Raw genomic sequence first — 20,770 nt, forward strand, 5'->3', positions numbered from 1 at the left:
GTCACTTTCTTCTATGCACATACATATAGTCAGATGGGGTAAGACAGGACCGAAATCTCTAACAAGCATGTAGCATCTATACCATGAATAAATAAAAAACCCTAAACCTATCACAAGGTGTAGTTATGCAATGGGCTTCTAAGCTACAACTCAGACTNATTGTCATAAAATATTAAATATTGTCATAAAATATCAAGTATTGTCATAAAATATTAAATATTGTCATAAAATATCAAGTATTGTCATAAAATATTAAATATTGTCATAAAATATCAAGTATTGTCATAAAATATTAAATATTGTCATAAAATATCAAGTATTGTCATAAAATATTAAATATTGTCATAAAATATCAAGTATTGTCATAAAATATTAAATATTGTCATAAAATATCAAGTATTGTCATAAAATATTAAATATTGTCATAAAATATCAAGTATTGTCATAAAATATTAAATATTGTCATAAAATATCAAGTATTGTCATAAAATATTAAATATTGTCATAAAATATCAAGTATTGTCATAAAATATTAAATATTGTCATAAAATATCAAGTATTGTCATAAAATATTAAATATTGTCATAAAATATCAAGTATTGTCATAAAATATTAAATATTGTCATAAAATATCAAGTATTGTCATAAAATATTAAATATTGTCATAAAATATCAAGTATTGTCATAAAATATTAAATATTGTCATAAAATATCAAGTATTGTCATAAAATATTAAATATTGTCATAAAATATCAAGTATTGTCATAAAATATTAAATATTGTCATAAAATATCAAGTATTGTCATAAAATATTAAATATTGTCATAAAATATCAAGTATTGTCATAAAATATTAAATATTGTCATAAAATATCAAGTATTGTCATAAAATATTAAATATTGTCATAAAATATCAAGTATTGTCATAAAATATTAAATATTGTCATAAAATATCAAGTATTGTCATAAAATATTAAATATTGTCATAAAATATCAAGTATTGTCATAAAATATTAAATATTGTCATAAAATATCAAGTATTGTCATAAAATATTAAATATTATCATAAAACATTAAATATTGCCATAAAATATTAAGTGTTATGCGTGTCATGCAAAAGCAAGATGCTTCATTCCATACACTAGTCGTGGCTTCATAAGCAATCACTTTTTTCCATGCACATACACCACATACATAACGCTCAGTGTAAATTATGCGTGCTCCAAAGCAGAATTGTTTAACGTCACAACGCATACGCTCATGCATACGTTCACGTCGCCTTATACGCGCACGGCACGCATCACGCGCACGGCACACGACATGCATTGTGCACACGACATGTGCCATGCGCACTCACACGCCACGCACACGACACACTCACGACACGCGCCACGCTCACGACACGCGCCACGGATACGCCACACGCCACGCACATGACACGCACACGAAACGCGCCATGTACGTGCCACGCACACGACACGCACACGACACGCACCGAGCTCAAGACACGCACAAAACACGACACACTGCACGCACACGAAACGCTCCACGCACACGACACGCACCGAGCTCAAGACACGCACAAAACACGACACACTGCACGCACACAACACGCTCCACGCACATGACACGCATGGAGTTCAAGACACGCACCGAGCTCAAGACACGCACAAATCACGACACACTGCACGCACACAACACTCACCACGCACACGACACGCACGGAGCTCAAGACACGCACAGACTACGCACAAAACACGACACACTGCACGCACACGACACGCACGAAGCTCAAGACACGCACAGACTACGCACAAAACACGACACACTGCACGCACAGTGAGGCGTGGGGCGCGTCGAAGGTTCGCTATTTATAACGCCGCGTCTGCAGCGCTCCGCTGCCACCCTCGTCGTCGTGGTTGCCCTCACCGCAGCCCTCTTCGCCCTCTAACAATTTCTGTATTTTATGGCTCGATTGTGAATGTTATTCATGTATGTAAATTTTATTGAAGTATTCGAGACTCACTACATTCACCATGGGTTTAACTCATACTGATTTGATTAGTAAAGTACGAATCTTTTCGAATCGGTACGGAATTTCACGAAGAATTGGAATATTAAAAAAACTGACGTTGTTTCGACCACTTCTTGATATTTAAGACGAATGCACAATTGTATAGATCTATTTAGAATTTTATGTAGCTCGATGTCAGATTTTAATGAATGATGCGCGATTTTAAAGATCGATTCTATATATCTTGAGCACATGATCTACAACATCTGCCGGATATGCTCGAGACGAACAAACGTCATTAATTTAATGCTATTCCTACCAGATGAGTCTCTTTAGCCGAGAATTCTTTAGCGTAAATACCTGAAGCCCAAACGTCTGCATTGAGGGGGACTTCGGCATTTCTTGTTCGTTGCGGTAAAGGAGCGGCTTGGAATTTCCGGGTTGCGGTTAACATGTCCGTATTTGATGCCATTAAAATTGAGTTCTCTCAATACGCTGTTCATATTTCTTCTAATTAGCGCACTGTGCACAAAAACTTGCCCTGCTACAGCTTGATTGTTTTTGGTCGAGTACATGGACAATGAATGACTCGTTATTGTAGATGGTGTTGGTGATGTACGGGGACTTGTATGAGGTAATTACCTTGTTGTAAGTGGATGTACAGGCGCCGCCGGTTTCATTTGATGCACTTGGTGCCGTCAGTTGTCTTTTACTCGTTTGTCTCCACGTATTCTATTACATTATTATTCGTTACAAATACGTCTTACTGTAAATTAGCTTCTCCTTATTGCGCATTATTTAGATTTATTATTTAGAAAAATAATGAATCTAAAATGATGAATCTTTGAGCCGTATGTTTCGTGAGCCGATGGAGTGGGCCGGCAGTCAGCCGTATTTTACGTGTGACGAAGGTGTAGGCTTTTGCTCAGCCGTATTTTTTCAAGTTTTTTCGTAGCAAATGAACAGCGTCGAAGCCTGGCGCTCTTAGCCATCTCTGGTGCTTACCTCTTTACTACTGGTGTAGGTTTATTGTTTCACTAGGTACTATGCGGGTCAAATATATCATATTAAGTGTTGAAATGCATGAAAACTGTTGCTACATAATTCGATTGTCTTACTATTCATGTCATTTGCGTGGAGGAGTAACGTTCCTTACTGTGCCCATGCAGGCGAGGTTTTAAGCTTAATTGTAAAGCTATTGCTACCTAAAGATTTAAGCATTTAGCGCTATCAGACTATTTAAGCTTAATTGTAAAGCTATTGCTACCTAAAGATTTAAGCATTTAGCGCTATCAGCCTTAGCTGAAGTTATCAGGGACGCTTGAGAGCAGAGCTCTTGTTTGGCTCCTTCAGAGCCTTCCAAGCTCTCGCTTCTATGCTAAATTTCTGTGCAATATTATGAAAATAAAATAATATATTCCGTTCGATGGTGAGCATAGTTTTTGGGGAAGATGTTCCCTCATAGAAAACTTTATTTTCAATAAAATGTGTTATTTATTCTTGATGTGTTCGAAAATCGTGGATAGACCGCGCACATCATAGTGTATACCCTATAGACGAATAAAATGGTGAGTTACAAATTTATTATTTACACAGCGACGCGCGTGAAGTCTATCTTTGTTCTTTACTTCATCGAGATTCAGTTAGGCATGTGACAGCCAGGTTATATGTTCAAGATTGTTTGTGTTAAGCCTAAAAATATGTCGGTTACTTCACTATTTGAGTGTTGCTGTCCGGCCAGTGTCCAAGAAATAAAAAAAAAAAACTAATTTGAATATGCTTAAAAATATACCATATAAAAACAACTTGCAGGTGTGCATTTATCTTTTAACCGACATTTATTAAATGTGGTCTACTTGTAGCTACATAACGAAATATCGAATTATATACAGCTTAGAAGGAAGACAAATCATTAAATTAGCTTCGGTCTGGACGTGGTCTTCTGTAAACAGGTTTTACTGCTTATTATGTACAGAATTCCATGAATAATAAGTCTCGCATTTTTTTTTACTAATTACCTATCCGTAAGGTATTGTATGAACCCCGTGTTTTATAATCACTTTTAGTGACATTAAATTCTGTAAAGCTATTATACGCTGAGTTTTCTGAAGGATGCCGCTTATATGTGATGCGTGACGTTGCAGGTCAACGTAGGGTCGGTGGCAGAGCAGGCTGGGGTGCAGGTTGGCGATGCCATCGTCAGCATCGGCGGCGTGGACGCCATCAGCCTGCGGCATAAGGAGGCGCAGGACGCCATCGTTAGGGCCGGCAACTCCTTCCAGCTCGTCGTCCAGCGGTGAGTGGCAGGCCGGCAAATCCTTCCAGCTCGTCGTCCAGCGGTGAGTGGCAGGCCGGCAACTCCTTCCAGCTCGGCGTCCAGCGGTGAGTGGCAGGCCGGCAACTCCTTCCAGCTCGTCGTCCAGCGGTGAGTGGCAGGCCGGCAACTCCTTCCAGCTCGTCGTCCAGCGGTGAGTGGCAAGCATCGACACCGAAAACAGAAATATTGCTCATGACGACGTATTTCGGAATCGTTGAGTTAAATTGTCGTTGTTGAGCTCACTGAGCAAAATTAAGTGCACAGAGCACTTCATGCACTTAACTTTGCTAGACTATCTGTGTATACCAGTAGTCTATAGCCATTTTGCTTTGGTGTTATGGGACGCACTGAACAGCTTTTCGCTGAGGATATTTGGTAAACTTTCAGTAGGACTGACCGCTCATGACCTCAAAGGCAATGTTTGTGATTTAATGTCTTCGGTTGTTGATATACGGCCGACGGTCGCAAAGCCCTGACTAGATTCTGATTTTAAATAGAGAACGTTGGTTGATGACGAGGTTCCTCAGCCGTGGCAAATGTGCCATTGATGTCCCGCCATCAATCGCCCACACATGGCGCAACAGAGCGCCCTTTGTAGCGGCCTCCTCTCGTCTGATATTGGGGGGCGCTTGGGGATGTGTGCTTGTGGCGGCGGTGGAGGGCATGGGTAGAGTTTTTATCTTTTAGGAAAGTGAAGAATAAGTTTATTTACTGTCAGTTAGGTGCGATAATTTGAGAACAAGAGAATCTTCGTGTAGATGAGAGTTGGGGTACTAAGCGTTCGCTCATTTGGATAGAAACTAAGAAACGGACGAGGCAGTACAGGAAACATGAAGAAACGCATCAAGCGCCCAAGCGGTACTCTTTTGAATAGGATGGGATAAGCCAATGAAGAAGGATGTAAGTGAAATAATAAAGAAGAAAGCGCGCAAAAGAGAGAATAAGAAGGTGGGATAAAATATAGAAAAAGACAAGAGAGGAAGCCGTGGCTCGTAAATCCCGACCCTCTTGAGTTGCGTCCGTCCTTATAGGAGCTTTTGAGCTCGCGGGTCTGCGAGTTACCTTACATGGTCGTAGTGACGCTTGGTAATAACCTAACTCAATTTGCGGTCATCCTAGCATCACTCTGTTTTTTTTTTCTTGTAAACTGGGGTTTATATCCCTCGGTTCCTCACTTTCGCCATTATATTATATAAAATTTTTAGAGCTGATCTGCCTTTCGCTTGTTTGCGAACATTACCGTGAATTACGTTGAAATTTCATCTAAGAATTGCATCTCATCTTTATATTTACGGTTAAAATGAAATTTTTTTGGTTGAGAGACCCACAACCTGGTCTGCCCATACACGTTAAAAATGCGCTTATTATTAATTTTTTGTTTATTTTTTTTACATTATATAAATTTGTGCAGAGGCTCGACGCTGTGGAAGCCCAAGGTGACGCCCCTGGCGCAGCCGGCGCCCACACCGCAGGGTCCCGTCGCCACCAAGACCTCCCTCATCAAGAACGCTGCCGCCAAGGTGAGTCACAACACATGCGTGTTCTGTTCAATAATGTATATCCTTATTATGTTAATAATAGATTATTAATCGACAAAACCCGCAATGATTACTTCAATAATATTAATAACGTATAATGTGTTCATTTCTGGAATTATACGTTATTAATAGACGAAATCCGCAGGTGTTTAGTTCAATAATATTAATAACGTATTATATGTTCAGTTCTGGAATTATACGTTATTAATAGACGAAACCCGCAGGTGTTTAGTTCAATAATATTTATCCTTATTCTGGAATTATGGTACCGTTATACATTATTAATAGACGAAACTCGCAAGTGTTAAGTTCAATAATATAATATTTATATTCAATAATAATATCCTTATTCTGGAATTATACATTATTAATCGACAAAACTCGCTAGTGTTTAGTTCATTAATATTCGTATCACCCACACCGCAGGGTCCCGTCGCCACCAAGACCTCCCTCATCAAGAACGCTGCCGCCAAGGTGAGTCATAACACATGCGTGTTCTGTTCAATAATATTTATTCTTATACTATTAATAATAGCACAAGGATGGTATTATTAATAGTATACTTATACTATTAATAATAGTATATATCCTTACTCTGGAATTATACAAAAAAAAACAGCAAGACAAAACCAGCAAGAGTTCAGTTCATTAATCTTCTCGTATCCATTCTTAAGGTATGAACTAAATTGAGTTACAAAGTTAATAAAATAAGTTTTTATTTGTAATATTATTATTTATGGCGCAAGATTATTACGCTTATATAAATCCAAAGTTTCACAGTGCCGGAAAGCATTATCAGTGCGATCTTTATTCAATAAACAAGTTGTCTAATTAGACAGCGTTTTTTCTTGATTGTTTATTTACAAGAGTGCTGAAAAAACATCTTAAGATGAGATCAGAAGCCAAACCATCACTACCCGTGCGGTTGTATGGCGTGTTTGTTTTAGTAGAGGCGATGTTAAAGAGAATGTTTGGTCTGCCGGCCGCATGAAGGAGGGGCTAACGATGTCTGTTTCGCCGGGCCAAACTATCATGGCTGCCGTACCGGAAATCACCAGTTCATTTTCATTTGTGCGTTACAATTTTACTAAAGCTCTTGGGATCAGGGAGCTATATTTACCTGGGGAAAAAGGAAGCTACATTTCCTAGGCACCAGTTAGAAGCATTTTAAATTGTTCGTTACAATTTTACTAAAGCTCTTATAGGATCGGGGAGCTACATTTACCTAGGCACCAGTTAGAAGCATTTTCATTTGTGTGTAACAATTTTAATAAAACTCTTAGGACCAGGGAGCTACATTTACCTAGGCAAAAAGGAAGCTACATTTCCCAGGTACCAGTTGGAAGCATTTTCATTTGTGTGTAACAATTTTAATAAAGTTCCTAGGATCAGGGAGCTACATTTACAGAGGCAAAAAAAAAAAATTCCCACCGCGAGCACAAGGAATCTCCCCAGCTCTAGGCCGAGATCAACCCTAAATATACACCTTATTTACCTGTATTCGCTCATGTATTTATTTATCTCTTGAAGTAATTCTCCAGCGCGAGTTTGAAGAGGTTTCTTGCCATGGTTCTAGAGACGTTATTCTTTCGGTCTTTAACAAGAAGTTTCCAAATTAACTTGTGTCTCGCCCTCATAGTAGTGTACTGAGTTGTGTGCTTTGTCCAGCGCGCAGATTATATTTTTAACTTTTAGATATTTCAATACCACTTTCTGGTATACATTTAATCAACTCTTTTGCTAACGAAATTTACCCTGCGAATTCATTAGACTCATCTTGATGTTGTCGATTATTTCTAGGTGTCATTTCAATGTTTTTGCTTAACTTACAAAAATCATTTTCAACTAACTCATGATTTCTGTGTTTTTAATCGATGTGTCCCTATTATTGCCAGTAGATTTATCCTCTCGATGCCCATAGATAATACCTGAATCACTAACGGTCATAGTGTATGTCCCGTGTGCGTTACCCAGATTAACATCGGCAGCAGCCACAACACTTCACCCAGACCATTTCCTGGTCCTGGCACCTGGGCGTCTTCTCCCATCCATGTAAGAACTCCTACCCTTCCTCCTGCCTTCAGTAGTCCCTCCGAGTCTACTCCTCAACCGAAGAACAACTTCAGCGCTGGCTATCCTCTGGAATCTAAAATCGAGTACGGTGACATACACGACATTCGCAGTGGGTCATCTCCGTCTTTTTCACCCTCGCGACTTCTTTTCAGTCGTTCACGTTTGGACTCCGCAGACGGCAATTCTGAGGTGTCTTTCGACTCTAGTTCGGTCCTCTCCAGAGGCGTCGGAGCTTCTCATGGATACTCGAACGACATTACGCGAAGGTTGACTTCCAGTCGGGATAGTCTGAATAACTTGCACGACTTATCTTACGCTTCCGATAGTAGTGTGCTGAAAAATCGATGCGTTTCGCCACCGTTTCCTTCACCTCCGCCTCCCTTGCAATCCGCGAGGCTTGACGTTTCCCCACAAGGACGATCCCCTTCTCCGGGAGCAGGTAGTCTGGGCATTTTCCAGAGCAAAAATACCTATACGAATCTTTCATCGTCACCAACGTCGGCTTCACATGACCAGTTCCTAAATCCTGTTTTCGATATTGAGAAAGAGAACGCACTTAAGATCGAAGGAGCAGACATTTCCCTCGACAAAGAAAATGCACGAAATTTCCTCCAAATGCAGCTTGATAAAGAGAGAGCTCGGGAGCTCTATGTAAAGTCGCTCGTCTCTTCAAAAGACGCCATCTACGAAGACAACATAACAGGAGACAGATTCAACACCAAAACCCGCAAATATTCTGGTGGTGTGCCTAGTCACAATCTCAACAACTCGGCTGTCGTCGACAAATGCTTGAACAACAACAACAGCAAGAAACATTTCCCCAATAGAAGCACGGACAACATTTTCTGGAAGACTCATTCTTCCGAGTTGAATGGAAATAGTATCAACGAAGCGAATAAGTCAAGCGAGGAGCGCAGGAGTAGCAAAGTTAGTGATAATATTAAGCTCTTTAATGGAGGCCGCAGACACAGCAGTTTTGTTCCTCCTCAGCCTGGCAAACTGAACTTCAAAAGCAGCACGCTTGACCGCAATGCCAACCTTTCCTCCACTTCTCCTTCCTCTGTAGCTGATCGAACCAGCAGCACTGGTCGCTTCCTGAAAAACACAGCCCCGCGTGAGACTCCTCGCAACAGATGGGCAGGAGATGGTTCCCTGCGTAGGGTTCCGTTCTCAGGTTCTTGTTCCAGTCTCTCCAACGTGGAAGATAAGGCGACTATGAGTGGCAGTAACAGTAATGTTCCGTGGCGCAACCACTTCTCGGAGCTGCGGCGAAAAAGCGCTGTTGCCGTCACGGAAGCGTCGCGCAGTTACAGCACGAGTCCAACTCCTAAAGTGAGAGACGCACTGGCTTCATTTGTATGACCTTAATAAGCACGAATTTGCATGAACAACCAACTTTTATGCTTGTAGAATTGGTTTCGGGTGCTGTTCTTTGTAGCTTCACGTGTGTTTGCATGCATGGCTTCTGGGAGCATGTTTTTTTTTTGTTGCATGTACAGATTTTTATGGTGGATAACATCTTGCTATTATTCGATTTATGAGTTTGTCGAACACTTAACACAGATTTCCTTGCAGATGACTTCTGACATCGGAACCAGATAAATATTTATTTATGACGGATGCTATAACGTCGATAAGCTGTTCTCCTCCTTTGTCCAACAGTTAATTATATGAGTTTGACCGAAAATTGTATTAGTTATATTATATTACTATGAATTTTACTTTTAATCTCTATGCCCTGCACCTTATTTGTTGACGTCTAGCCATGAGCAGGCTGTGTACAGCCACCCCTGCTAAGGGATAATTTTCGACACCAATTGTAAACTCTTTTCAATCTTAAATTTGCAGGTTCAAAATTCAGTTATATTCAGGCTTGTAATGTTCAGTATGTTCTCTTCATAATGTTGCCATTAGTATTGCTTTACCCTCTTGATTTCAATGATCGCTAGGATACGTAGTGTGAATCGTGTAAAAAAAATCTTGGCGCTCATCATTATTGTTTGCCTGATGGTGACGCGACTATTACACTCGGTGAAATGCGCGAAATTTTGTCCAAATATCGATGCACTCTGCCCTTTTGTGGGTCAGCCTGAGCCTTGTGGCACGAAAATATGACGTAACATTGCTTCTCCCGCTCTCTGCTTGAGCTGTGGGTAGGTGTGTCGGATTTTGGACAAAACGACCATCCATTTCCTGAGTGCATAATTATGTTGACCTAGCGAATAGTAAAGATACCAATTATCATTTTATTCACGATAATTATGATGAAATGTACCATGCTGACGTTGGCTCGTTAGTTGATCTTACTTTTCTCCCCTTGCCGCCGTTGCTGCTTCTGTCCTCCGATGGCCGCCGGTGAGTGGTCAAGCGTTAAAAATTCCCCCTAAGTTTTCTGGTCAATTCGTTTAAATTTTTTATCCTCATAATTAAAATATGATTTCGAAGTCCTTCATATCATTTATGTGTTGTCTATCCATTTTCTTCGAAGTTTTCGGGCTCTTTCGTTTTAATTTGGTTTTCCTTGTGATTGAGATTGGATTTCGAAGCCAAGTATTTTCTGCATATGTTGCTTATACCGTCATTGATGTTTAATAAGCGTTTGCGAAGAATTGGATTTATTTAAAATTTTAGGTATTATTATTTTTTTTTATCAATTAATATTTAATAATATACATGAACTGTATTGTCTCGTTCCCCCATGCTTCGCCAATTACCAGTTTGCATCTTGTAACTCGAATTATAATTAAAAGCTGAGGTTTGACTTGATAGTTTGCCTTGACTGGGTTATGCCCTTTTTCAGGAAACTTGATATCCGAAAAAAAGACTTTTATATTCTGCAATTACTCCTGATTGCTACCCATTCTTGTTACCCAAAATGGCTTGCTTTCTTTTAATTTTGAGTTGGTTCGTCTTATGATGCTGTTAATTTGCCCTTAATTTTTTTATATTTATGGAGAACTTTTTTTTAGATTTAAGTAAGTGACCCTTTCGATTTTTGCTTGAATGAATTATTCTGATTAATTTGACCTTTTTGCCATAAGATTAGCATGAATTTGTTGTTCCAATTTTGCACCCTTTCATTTGTAGGCTCAGGATATCGCATTTATGGCATGCATTCCACCAAATTTTAGTGAAACTGACTGCAATGACGCAGCACATATTCTTATTCTGGCTTCGCAAAGTTATACTCTTTAACGAACTAAAAATTCGTTTTCAGATCTGAATTTTAAAGATTTTACTGCAAAAACTCCTGTATATTGGTATAATAGGTGTCTGAAGTTTGATTGTGAGCTCCGATATGAATTTATCCCGAAGTTTTCGTCTGTTATTGACGTAAAAGAGAATGAAATCAAGTGAAAGAATAGGATGCTGAGATAAGGTTTTAAATACGTGAGAAATCAGTTGCTTCAAACCTTGTCAGACTGCATAATTTTACAAAGATACAATCGTAGCGAGTATCTACACAATTATACCTATTTAATACGACAAATATAACATATAATTTCCGTGGCATAAATGAGGATGGCTAATGTGGCTTGTGGCATAAATGAGGGTTGCTAATGTAGCTTGTGGCCTAAATGAGGGTGGCTAATATTTCTTGTGGCATAAACGAGGGTGGCTAATGTGGCTTGTGGGTTGCCTCCTCCGTGCAGGACGCGCCCCTGCAGCAGCGAGCTCCCAAGGGCTTCAACGCCAAGCCTGTCGCCTTTGGAGAGGTGATGCCTTATTAAAACTCGGCTAATATGTACGCTTCTATCACAAACCATTAACTGTCTGATTTATTTCACATTTTAGCTCTACTCCGGCCAATAATTAATAAAGTAATCTAGTTATTTGGTGTATCTATGCTGTATGACCTGATCTAACGGAGAGACATTTTTTCTTGAACCATTAGAAATGCTTATTGTAGCTCCACTTGGCCTCAACGTTATTACGAACGTTCCGCTTGTAACGCATCGAGCATTGAAAATTAAACTCATCTTAGAATCGTTGTCATAAATGAAAACAAGTATTCGTAATCTATGAAATTCACGCTTTTTGCATTGAAACTTAATTACAATACGATTATTATCTGTTGGAATTGTAGATTTGGAACACCAAGTTTTCCTCTAGCCGCAATTCAGCAGAAGTGGAAGCTTGATCGACGTGTGGAATACGAGTAACATTTTTGGCTCATTAATGCTTCTTGTTGCAGCTTTGTCAGCGGACTCTCATTAGATACAAGCTGTCCTTCCCTAATAATGCCTATGCTTTTTTCACAGCTGCCCCAGCGGGTGTTTAATCGATCCATCCTTAGAGACTATGCATATCCTGAACCTCCGCTACGCTTTCACTTAACTTCCAGCATTTCAGATCGCATGTTGCTTTGTTGCGAGCTTTCTGGGAATTTTTTTTTGCGGCAGGCGTAGATCTACGAATGTTTGCCATTTGAGTATTATTTCATTTGAAAATTTAATTAGGTTTTACTTTAACTGTAATTTTCATGAAATTTATAATTTTATATTCTTCTATTTCTAAATTCAGTTTTCTTCCATTTCTAAATTCAATTTTCTTCCATTTCTAAATTCAATTTTATTTTTCATGTGGTATTTTTATTGTGTTGATTTAGCACTGGCATCTTGTTGCATTTAGCACTTGAATTGATATTGACCTCTTCATTCATCTTCATTCTGCGCTAGAGCTGTTCAATTTTACTCAAGTGTATACTATACTTGCTGTTCTAATTGCGGTCAGTTATATTATATATATACTTTTCGCGTTGTTTCTCACCGTCTTTACTTGTTTTACTTCCGGAAATCTGTCACGTCATAATTCAAAGTGCGTATTCACTTTTACAGCCTGCATTTACTTTTGCTTTATTACATGCTGCGCTCGACTTTCCATGCTTGCGTTTCAGATAATCTTATGTTCGTTTGTATATATGAATGATATTCTCCTGACCTGAACGAATTTCCCTCTTAGTGTGTGGGAGTGACTTTCCATTGTTTTCGTACGTGGTCTGGTAAGTTGATGTAGATTTTCTTTGTTGCACTATGACCTATGAAGCCTCAATCCCTTCACTTTATTTTAAGCCCCAATCCACCTTCATTACGAGACATCGTTTCAAGTCCCCAATCTCGATTCCATGACATCATTTAAAGACCAAAATCTTCATTCCCTGACATCACTTGAAGCCGCAAACCTTCATTCCCTGACATAATCCCCAAACCTTCATTCCCTGACATTACTTGAAGCCCCAAACCTTCATTCCCCGACATCACTTGCCCCAAACCTTCATTCCCTGACATTACTTGAAGCGCCAAACCTTCATTCCCTGACATCACTTGACGCCCCATTGACGCCCCAAACCTCCATTCCCCGACATAATCCCCAAACCTCCATTCCCCGATAATCCCCAAATATTCATTCCCCGACATCACTTGTATCCCTATACCTTCATCCGCCATCGTTTACTTGACGCCAGTGTTTACTTGGCCAGGTGAACGGGACGCCGATCGTGAACCCTCAGTACAACTCCCCCATCAACCTCTACAACGAGGACAGCATCGCTGAGGCTCTCTCCGCCCAGTCCGAGGTGCTCGGCAAGGGATGCCTGGGGTGAGTCTTATCCGTCACGCGTTCTTGTGTTCTTTGATTACATCAAATACACTGTGTTCTNAAATACATTGTGTTCTTGTCCATCATTCATAGTATCAGTATTATTACATCAAATACATTGTGTTCTTGTCCATCATTCATAGTATCAGTATTATTACAGCAAATATATTGTGTTCTTTGTCCATCATTCATATTTTTATTATTAAATCAAGTATAATGTGTTTTTTGTACATCATAAATAGTAATAATATTACATCAAGTAAAATGTGTTCTGTGTCGATCTAATCGTATAATTATTTCAACAAATTATTGCCATCAGTCACAAATTTGAACAATTATTTTTAATTTTGTAGTTAAGATTCGTCGGATTAATTTGTCACCTGTATTCTAATTTTTATGTAATATCAATTATAATAGAAAGATGAAACTTGTTGAAAAAATTGAATGACAATCAGTCTTAAAATAAGAATGATTACTTGAATGATAACAGTTATCTTAGATACAATTTGTAGCCCAATAACATTGAAATGTGTATTGTTAGGTTTATTGTAATAATTATTTGAAACGAGCTACATAATTCAGGTGTGTCAACTTGATTTAAAAAAAAAACATGCAAGTTGACTTGATCGGCTGAGATATCGGTGGTATATCAGCGCCGATATCACTTACGTATATCACCGCAGATATATATACGTATATCACCGTATATGTTTAAACATCGGTAACCGGTATATACGTATATCACCGAGCAGGTTTAACGGTATTGTTCTTTTCGAAATTCTTCTAATCTATCTTCATGGCCACAAATTTTATCAAGTAAACACGACCATGTTTTTATATATGGCCACTAGACTTACTTTTTAAAGTGATGTTTGTTATTTTCACACAATTTCGGTCGTATTTCGACCAACTTCTGTGATTTTTCCTCCTTTTTTGTGCTTTGTGAACGTTCGTTCGTTGGTTCTTTTAAAAGATTCAGTTCGTTCTATTTGCTACTTCTGCTATTCACTATCACTATTTTTTTGAATTCATACTCGTTCATTTTGACTCCGGATTTCTCTTTTTTTCTGGATGCCTGCATTCAGCAATTGCGACTGAACGAACGAGTGCGTGTTGTTGCTTCTTGCTTAAATCAGAGCTAAATTCATGGATGTAAATATGCTTCAATATTGACGTTAGTATAATTTTATGGACGCATTTGAGAAAAAGTTTTGGTTGATGGTGCCATTGAGTGTTATTAATACAGCGATATTGTATAATTGTTTTGCAAATTGTTAGCGTTTTTCCGACTCTGCAAGGTTTTAGGCTTAAAGTAAGAGCACATGGCAAGTAAATTTCCGCCTATCATTTCACTAGATCGATTTATCGCTCCCAGATTTTCAGTAATTACACCCGACCGTCTGAGGCATCGGCTGCTGTTAGAAATCAGTTGCTCTCCGTAGAAGTCGCCTTGTCGGTTGGTTTTGCTGTCATTTAACTGGGCTTTATTCGGTAGTTATTTTTTACATGTGCTAACCAAAATTTCAAATCTTCTTAAGAATTTCTGAGAAAGAATCGGCTGCTGTTAGAAATCAGTTGCTCTCCGTAGAAGTCGCCTTGTCGGTTGGTTTTGCTGTCATTTAACGGGGGTTTATTCGGTGGTTATTTTTGTACGTCTGCTAACCAAAATCTCGAATCTTCAAAATAATTCCTGAGAAAGAACAGCATTTTCTATGATTTTTATGTTGAAGCCTCGACTTGAATCACCTCCGCTTCGTGTGCTGTCTTGGGTATGAGCTCGCCTATTTATTAGTTTGGTTCAAATGTATCTGATCTCCGATGGCTTCTCGGTAGTGACCAAACCAGCTTTTGTCCAATGAGTCAATTGTCAAGAGCTGTAATGTGTATACGAAGTATACCTTGACCGGTGCTAATATGGCTGTTGTATTGGCGGGAATTGTTTGATCGTCAGCTAATTGTACACCCTGTTAAATTACTCGGTTATATTGTCCAAATAGTGAAATAATACTTGAACGAAACGTAGATCGGTGACTTAGCAGGGCCAAAGTGGGCCTGGATGACCCCACACAAAGGCAAAGAGTGCCTACATCACAATTTGGACCAAGTCACACTTGTTTCTCAGACTGTATGGCAAATTGCGTTTATAATTTAAAACCCGGAATTGGCGTGTGTCTGCAGCATAAACTTCCACAAGTTCGACCGCGAGGTGAAGCTGCGTACAGACTCGCCCACTTATCAAATGATCCACGGTGAGGGCGCCGCTGATGAGGTCCCCAAGCCCCGCAAGCAGCTGCCTCTTGCCGACAGCGCCCCGCCGGCACCCAAGCCAGTTTTCCCTGCACCTCAGCCTGGACAAGCAGGTGAACGTCACTACACTCGTGCACGACCGGGGAAATCTCAAAGACTTAAAAGACTTTCAATATGAACCGAAATGAAGGCGATGGAGGCGATGCATGAAAGAGGAATTAAGGTGATGAAGGTAGTTGAAATTCATCCCTACTTACCTATGCTCCAGACTGCAGATGCATTCGCTTCAGTTTAGTTCACAGGTTACAGGAATAAGTTTAGTGAAATACGTCCAGTCAGCCAGGTTGAGATCCGTCTTACTGAATATTGGTAGCTACAAATGCCAACTTCTAATTGGAATATATATAACACGGACGGTTTTTAAATCAAGAGCGAAGAGGAAGCGATCAAGGAAACTGGTGGTTTCGATGGAACAAGAAATAAACTATTGACAATTTTATGTTACCAGAATTCGTCCAAAGCAACGTTGAGGAATTACGAAAATTTCAACTCCGTCATTCATTTGGAACTTTCGCTAACTTGCGTGGAGTTGATCTCCAAACACAGATGCCAAGCAAGAATATGCATGCGTTGTGTTGTTCCTGTTTGCTTCAATTGTTTCTGCTCCGATTCCATGGTTTGAGATTTATCCTTCAACGTCATTGCTGCATGCGCTGGTTTGCAAATTTAACGACCCTGTAAGCTTTCCCCATCGGGATAAATGCTATTCAATTATTCCATTGGTGAGCTTGAAACCATTTCAAGTTCCGCTACCTGCAACGATATATTACTACGACCAGATCGTGATTATCCCATATAACTCATTTTAAAATTAAATTGTAGGTCGTGATAATTTATCACTGTGAATTAATGATAATTGCAGCACCGGGCGGTGTTTGAGCGGCATGTAAATTGAGGTGTAGCAGTGTGGTGTGGTCTCAGCGTGCTCGGTGACGTATGTGTGTTTGTGTTTCCTCTTTCGGTTACTAAAAACTTTGTTTCCTGAGTTCATTTTCTTTGGTCTCATTTTGTATTTTCGTCTTTATTCGTTGTTTTCATTTAACTTCATTCCTGTTCTGAAAACCTTTGTTCGCCTTTAATTTGTGGCTCGATTCTGAATCCATATTTTTAAAGTTTTGCTTTTTCGTAAAAGATTTCTCGCAGAATGTCTCCTCCATAACCATTCAAATGTTATGAGACGAATATTAGATGAGAAATATTTTTCAGAGGTCCATAGGTACTACTAAGTTGTTTCAATATGTTTTGTTAAAATTCAATGTTTACATTAGACTTTTATCTAAAAACGTTTCATCCATTCCTGCTGTCAAAAAATTGACAGCAAAGGCTCGAGCACAAACTTGATTGATTTTGACAGTTATATTGTGGCCAATTTAATCATTTGTCGTTGATCATCGTACCGTTCTAAGCAATGCCTGCACTCAAAGTAACGCCGTTGGTCATAAGTTAGCAGCGTATTTTCTATATTAATTAATGATTTGTAAGACATTGTAATAAAGACACTACTTTATTACAATGACGTCATTATTGCAGTCGATACCCCTGAAGTTACGACCCTTACGAGACTGAGCTCAAACTTCATGTGAACCTTAAACATATTCGCTCCCTGGTGAACCTTCTTAACATAACTTGAAAGTTATCCGTATTGTGAAGTCGGTTTAACTGTCATGACCCGCATTTGACGTGAGTTCCAACCCTCATGTGAAAAACATCATAATGTTGCATGTGACGTAGGTATGTAAGCTCCTTATTCCCGTGATTTGTAAGTAAATTGAGAACATATGGGAAATTGGTTCAACAGCGTTTTGCACAATGCGAGGTTTTGAAGTGAAGCCACTACTAATGTAAGTCTCCGCGCTGTTTAGTGTGAACTTCATGAAGAAGGGTCGGGACGGAGGTGTGGACTTGGACTCGGACGTACTGAGGATGGTGCAGGAGATGGACCGAGCTCCTAAGACACCTCCCGTAGCTTCAGGTACAAATAGCGTGTACTGCGGGGCGGCGTCCCCCTCCGAAATGATGGGCACTCCCGAGGTGCCCGTACAAAGCGCCTCCTTTAAGATACTCGAACGATACCTCAGTGGCGACGAAGCTGGTTCAAGTAAGTGGGGCTGTAGGCAGGGGAATGTTACATTGTTTCGCGCAGCCGAGGGCGGGAGTTTTTGGTTTGTTATTGAGGCGCGTGTAGCTATTATTGGAGTAGGTTACATTTTTTCAAGTTGGTTCTCTATTTGTAGTTGGGCCACTCTAACCATGTACGGCTTCCTAACTTTTATACTAGTTAGGATACTTTTTTCAAATATTCGTGCTGATATGCATCTTTGATCTCATTTATGTGTGCTACTAATGACTGAAGCACATTACAGATTACACTGAAGAAATATATATTTCTTGACAGTAATTATATTCTTTAGCTTATTAAATCGATAAAAATTTCAGATGCAGAGTTCCAGACAAAACTCAACTTCAATTGTTGTATAGTTCCTATCATTTTAGTTTCCTTATCAGCCTGTAATTTCTTCTTATTTCCACTGAATTCTCGGTTCAGTATAGGATTTTGCGCTGATGGCATATTGAAGGTTGGCTTCATTCTTCTTTTATTATCTGGTGATGGGCTACTTAAAACCTTGCCAATCCGTTTTGTTTCCCCCTGACAATACAGTAAATTTCTCTTGTAAATCATGAAGTAACTTTTGGGCTTGGGTGCATTTGCGCTTTTGTGTTGCAGTTGTTGACTGCATTATGTTTGGTCATTTCCTCCATTGAACCTCTAATTTTTTTTATTGCGAGACTTATAATACTTTTTTCAACAAGATGAGTGAATCACTACAATATATTTTTTCAACCCGACGAGTAAATCTCTACCATGGATACTTTTCGATCTGCACACTGATTATAAAATTCTACACTAATATTGAACTCTGATATTTTGTCGTCCTTACTTTCTGCCTCATTTGTGATGTCAATAACGGAATGATTGTGATGTCACCAACTGTCAGAAATCAAAACAAAATGTGATGAATGTTGTCAACCGTCGTAACCAACAAACACTCTTATGCATGACACAACCTTCCACGGCTCTATCTTTATTAGTTAATTTGAAAACTTTTAAATGAAAATTCAACATTTTATTAAAATTTCTTTTCATTTCCTTAGATTTGAAAAAGAACTGTACGAAGTTATGGCAGTGCTAATAAATAATATTATATTTTTACTGGATTATTCCATTGCAACAATTTATACTAAAGCTTTTTTGCTAGCTGAAGAGATGGGTTCATAGAATGAACTTGTTTATCTTCGAATGCTTCTGACCGTTGATACCTTCACGTTTGTACACGCTTAACACTCACAAAGAATAAACAACTACATACATATAAAACATTCACTACAACGGGTCATTTTATTATTATTGTTATCCTTTAATCGCATAATTCTGCTCTTGAGTTATATCAAGGGATTTCACAATGAGCTTATCAGAGAAAGGCATTATTTGGAAGTATTATATGAGTCATTTCACTCGTAATTTGTACTCGTAATAACATTGCATGCAGAGGAGAAAGATTTCCTAGTTCCAAGTTGTCTTAGTTTGACGTGGGATTATTAATAATCAAGAAGTTATTAGTTTCAAGTTTAGATCCTAAGTCCCTACATGGGTATCCTAGCAAAAATTCCGGATTAATTTATTTGGGATCAAAATAAAATGAGAGATTGCAAGGAAAAGATATTCTTTAAAGCTCTATTTTTAAGTTTGCTTACCTTCAAAGTTCGTTTGAAATAAGCATTTAAGTTCGGGTTTGAAATAAGCATTTAAGTTCGGTCTTGCTGCATCTCGTCTCTCCCAACACATGGCGGAAGGTGAGACTCGTAATATTATTTTCGTTTATTGTAGTTTGTCTAATTTAAGCCAGAGTTGCTTGATGTTATGTTAGCCCAGCACACTTAGACGTTACGCTAAGCCACATTAGCAGCATGTTCATTATTTTCAATGAATTTATTGGCTTTCTATTAAATTAAAGGAATGCATTACGTCGTCACTTCTTTTTCGTAGCTTTGTGCGAAAAATCTAATGAGAATTGTAATCGAAATATATATTTAATTTCGAATTACTGCCGAAAATTCATATAGTAATTTGATGACAAAAAATTGTTTATTTTTTCATAATAAGGCAACAGTTTGTAAAGTTTCTAATGTTTTTGAAAATTCTACATGAATTTCTTACATCCTACATGAATTATAAATTGGTTGAAAATGATTGTATATGCGGCTAATAGGCATTATTTACGTTTGTTTGTATTGTGTCAGCCAATTACATTTCCTGTTTTAGTTCTACTAATGATTCAGTTTCAAAGTGTACCCAATTTTGACTAAAATCCATGTGCTTTATCTTCAACTTATGCTTCCAAACTTGGATGCTCTTGTCCATCTTTCTTAATACTTTTTTAAAATTTTTAGGACTAGAATGAAAAATTGAAGAAAACTTGAAATTTTAGTTTGTACGCTCATTCATATTTTATTGACGGAAACTAATTACGCTATCGATAAAAGTAATTCAGAACTTCTGGTGTCGAAATTGAAGATAAACATCTATATTAATTGAATTAATATTAACTTCGAAACTATAGTTAATTGAATGTTGGTCGCAAAATCCGTAGAGTTTTTATGTGAGCTACCTTATGGTGAACGTTCACGTTGCGGTTAATGAACTACAAAACGCTCAAAATTATTTATCAATGCATATTAATGCTTTACAGTATCAATCCAGATTAATGCGCGATAATCCACTGAATGGCGTTTTAGTATTTATGTATTCAATGCTTGAAGGACTGCTTGGTTAAAAAGTTCCGTGTAATTTTCCCCTCCATTGGAGAAGGGTGATGTACACAATATCGCACTGTGAGCGTCCGTTCCTAGACGTAAGAATGATCCA

At 38.6% G+C, this 20,770-nt stretch overlaps 1 protein-coding gene across 25 annotated transcripts in view; it reads left to right on the plus strand.

Annotated features, from left to right (window-relative positions):
* Positions 1-20,770, plus strand: part of LOC108678357 (PDZ and LIM domain protein Zasp) — a 76,197-nt gene that overhangs the window by 21,924 nt on the left and 33,503 nt on the right. For 11 of the 25 annotated variants that reach the window (XM_047879683.1, XM_047879680.1, XM_047879691.1 and 8 more), the window contains exons 2-6: positions 4,158-4,309; positions 5,742-5,850; positions 7,843-9,273; positions 13,421-13,539; positions 17,709-17,944. In XM_047879683.1, coding sequence (XP_047735639.1) covers positions 4,158-4,309; positions 5,742-5,850; positions 7,843-9,273; positions 13,421-13,539; positions 17,709-17,944 — 2,047 coding nt within the window. Of the gene's footprint in view, positions 1-4,157; positions 4,310-5,741; positions 5,851-6,295; positions 6,343-7,842; positions 9,274-11,594; positions 11,658-13,420; positions 13,540-15,717; positions 15,900-17,708; positions 17,945-20,770 lie in introns of all 25 variants that reach the window. The other 14 variants (XM_047879685.1, XM_018166744.1, XM_047879688.1 and 11 more) reach the window with 12 other exon arrangements.

Source organism: Hyalella azteca, unplaced genomic scaffold (assembly GCF_000764305.2).
Source record: "Hyalella azteca isolate HAZT.00-mixed unplaced genomic scaffold, Hazt_2.0.2 contig3633, whole genome shotgun sequence".
In the NCBI taxonomy this organism is placed as follows: Eukaryota; Metazoa; Arthropoda; class Malacostraca; order Amphipoda; family Hyalellidae; genus Hyalella; species Hyalella azteca.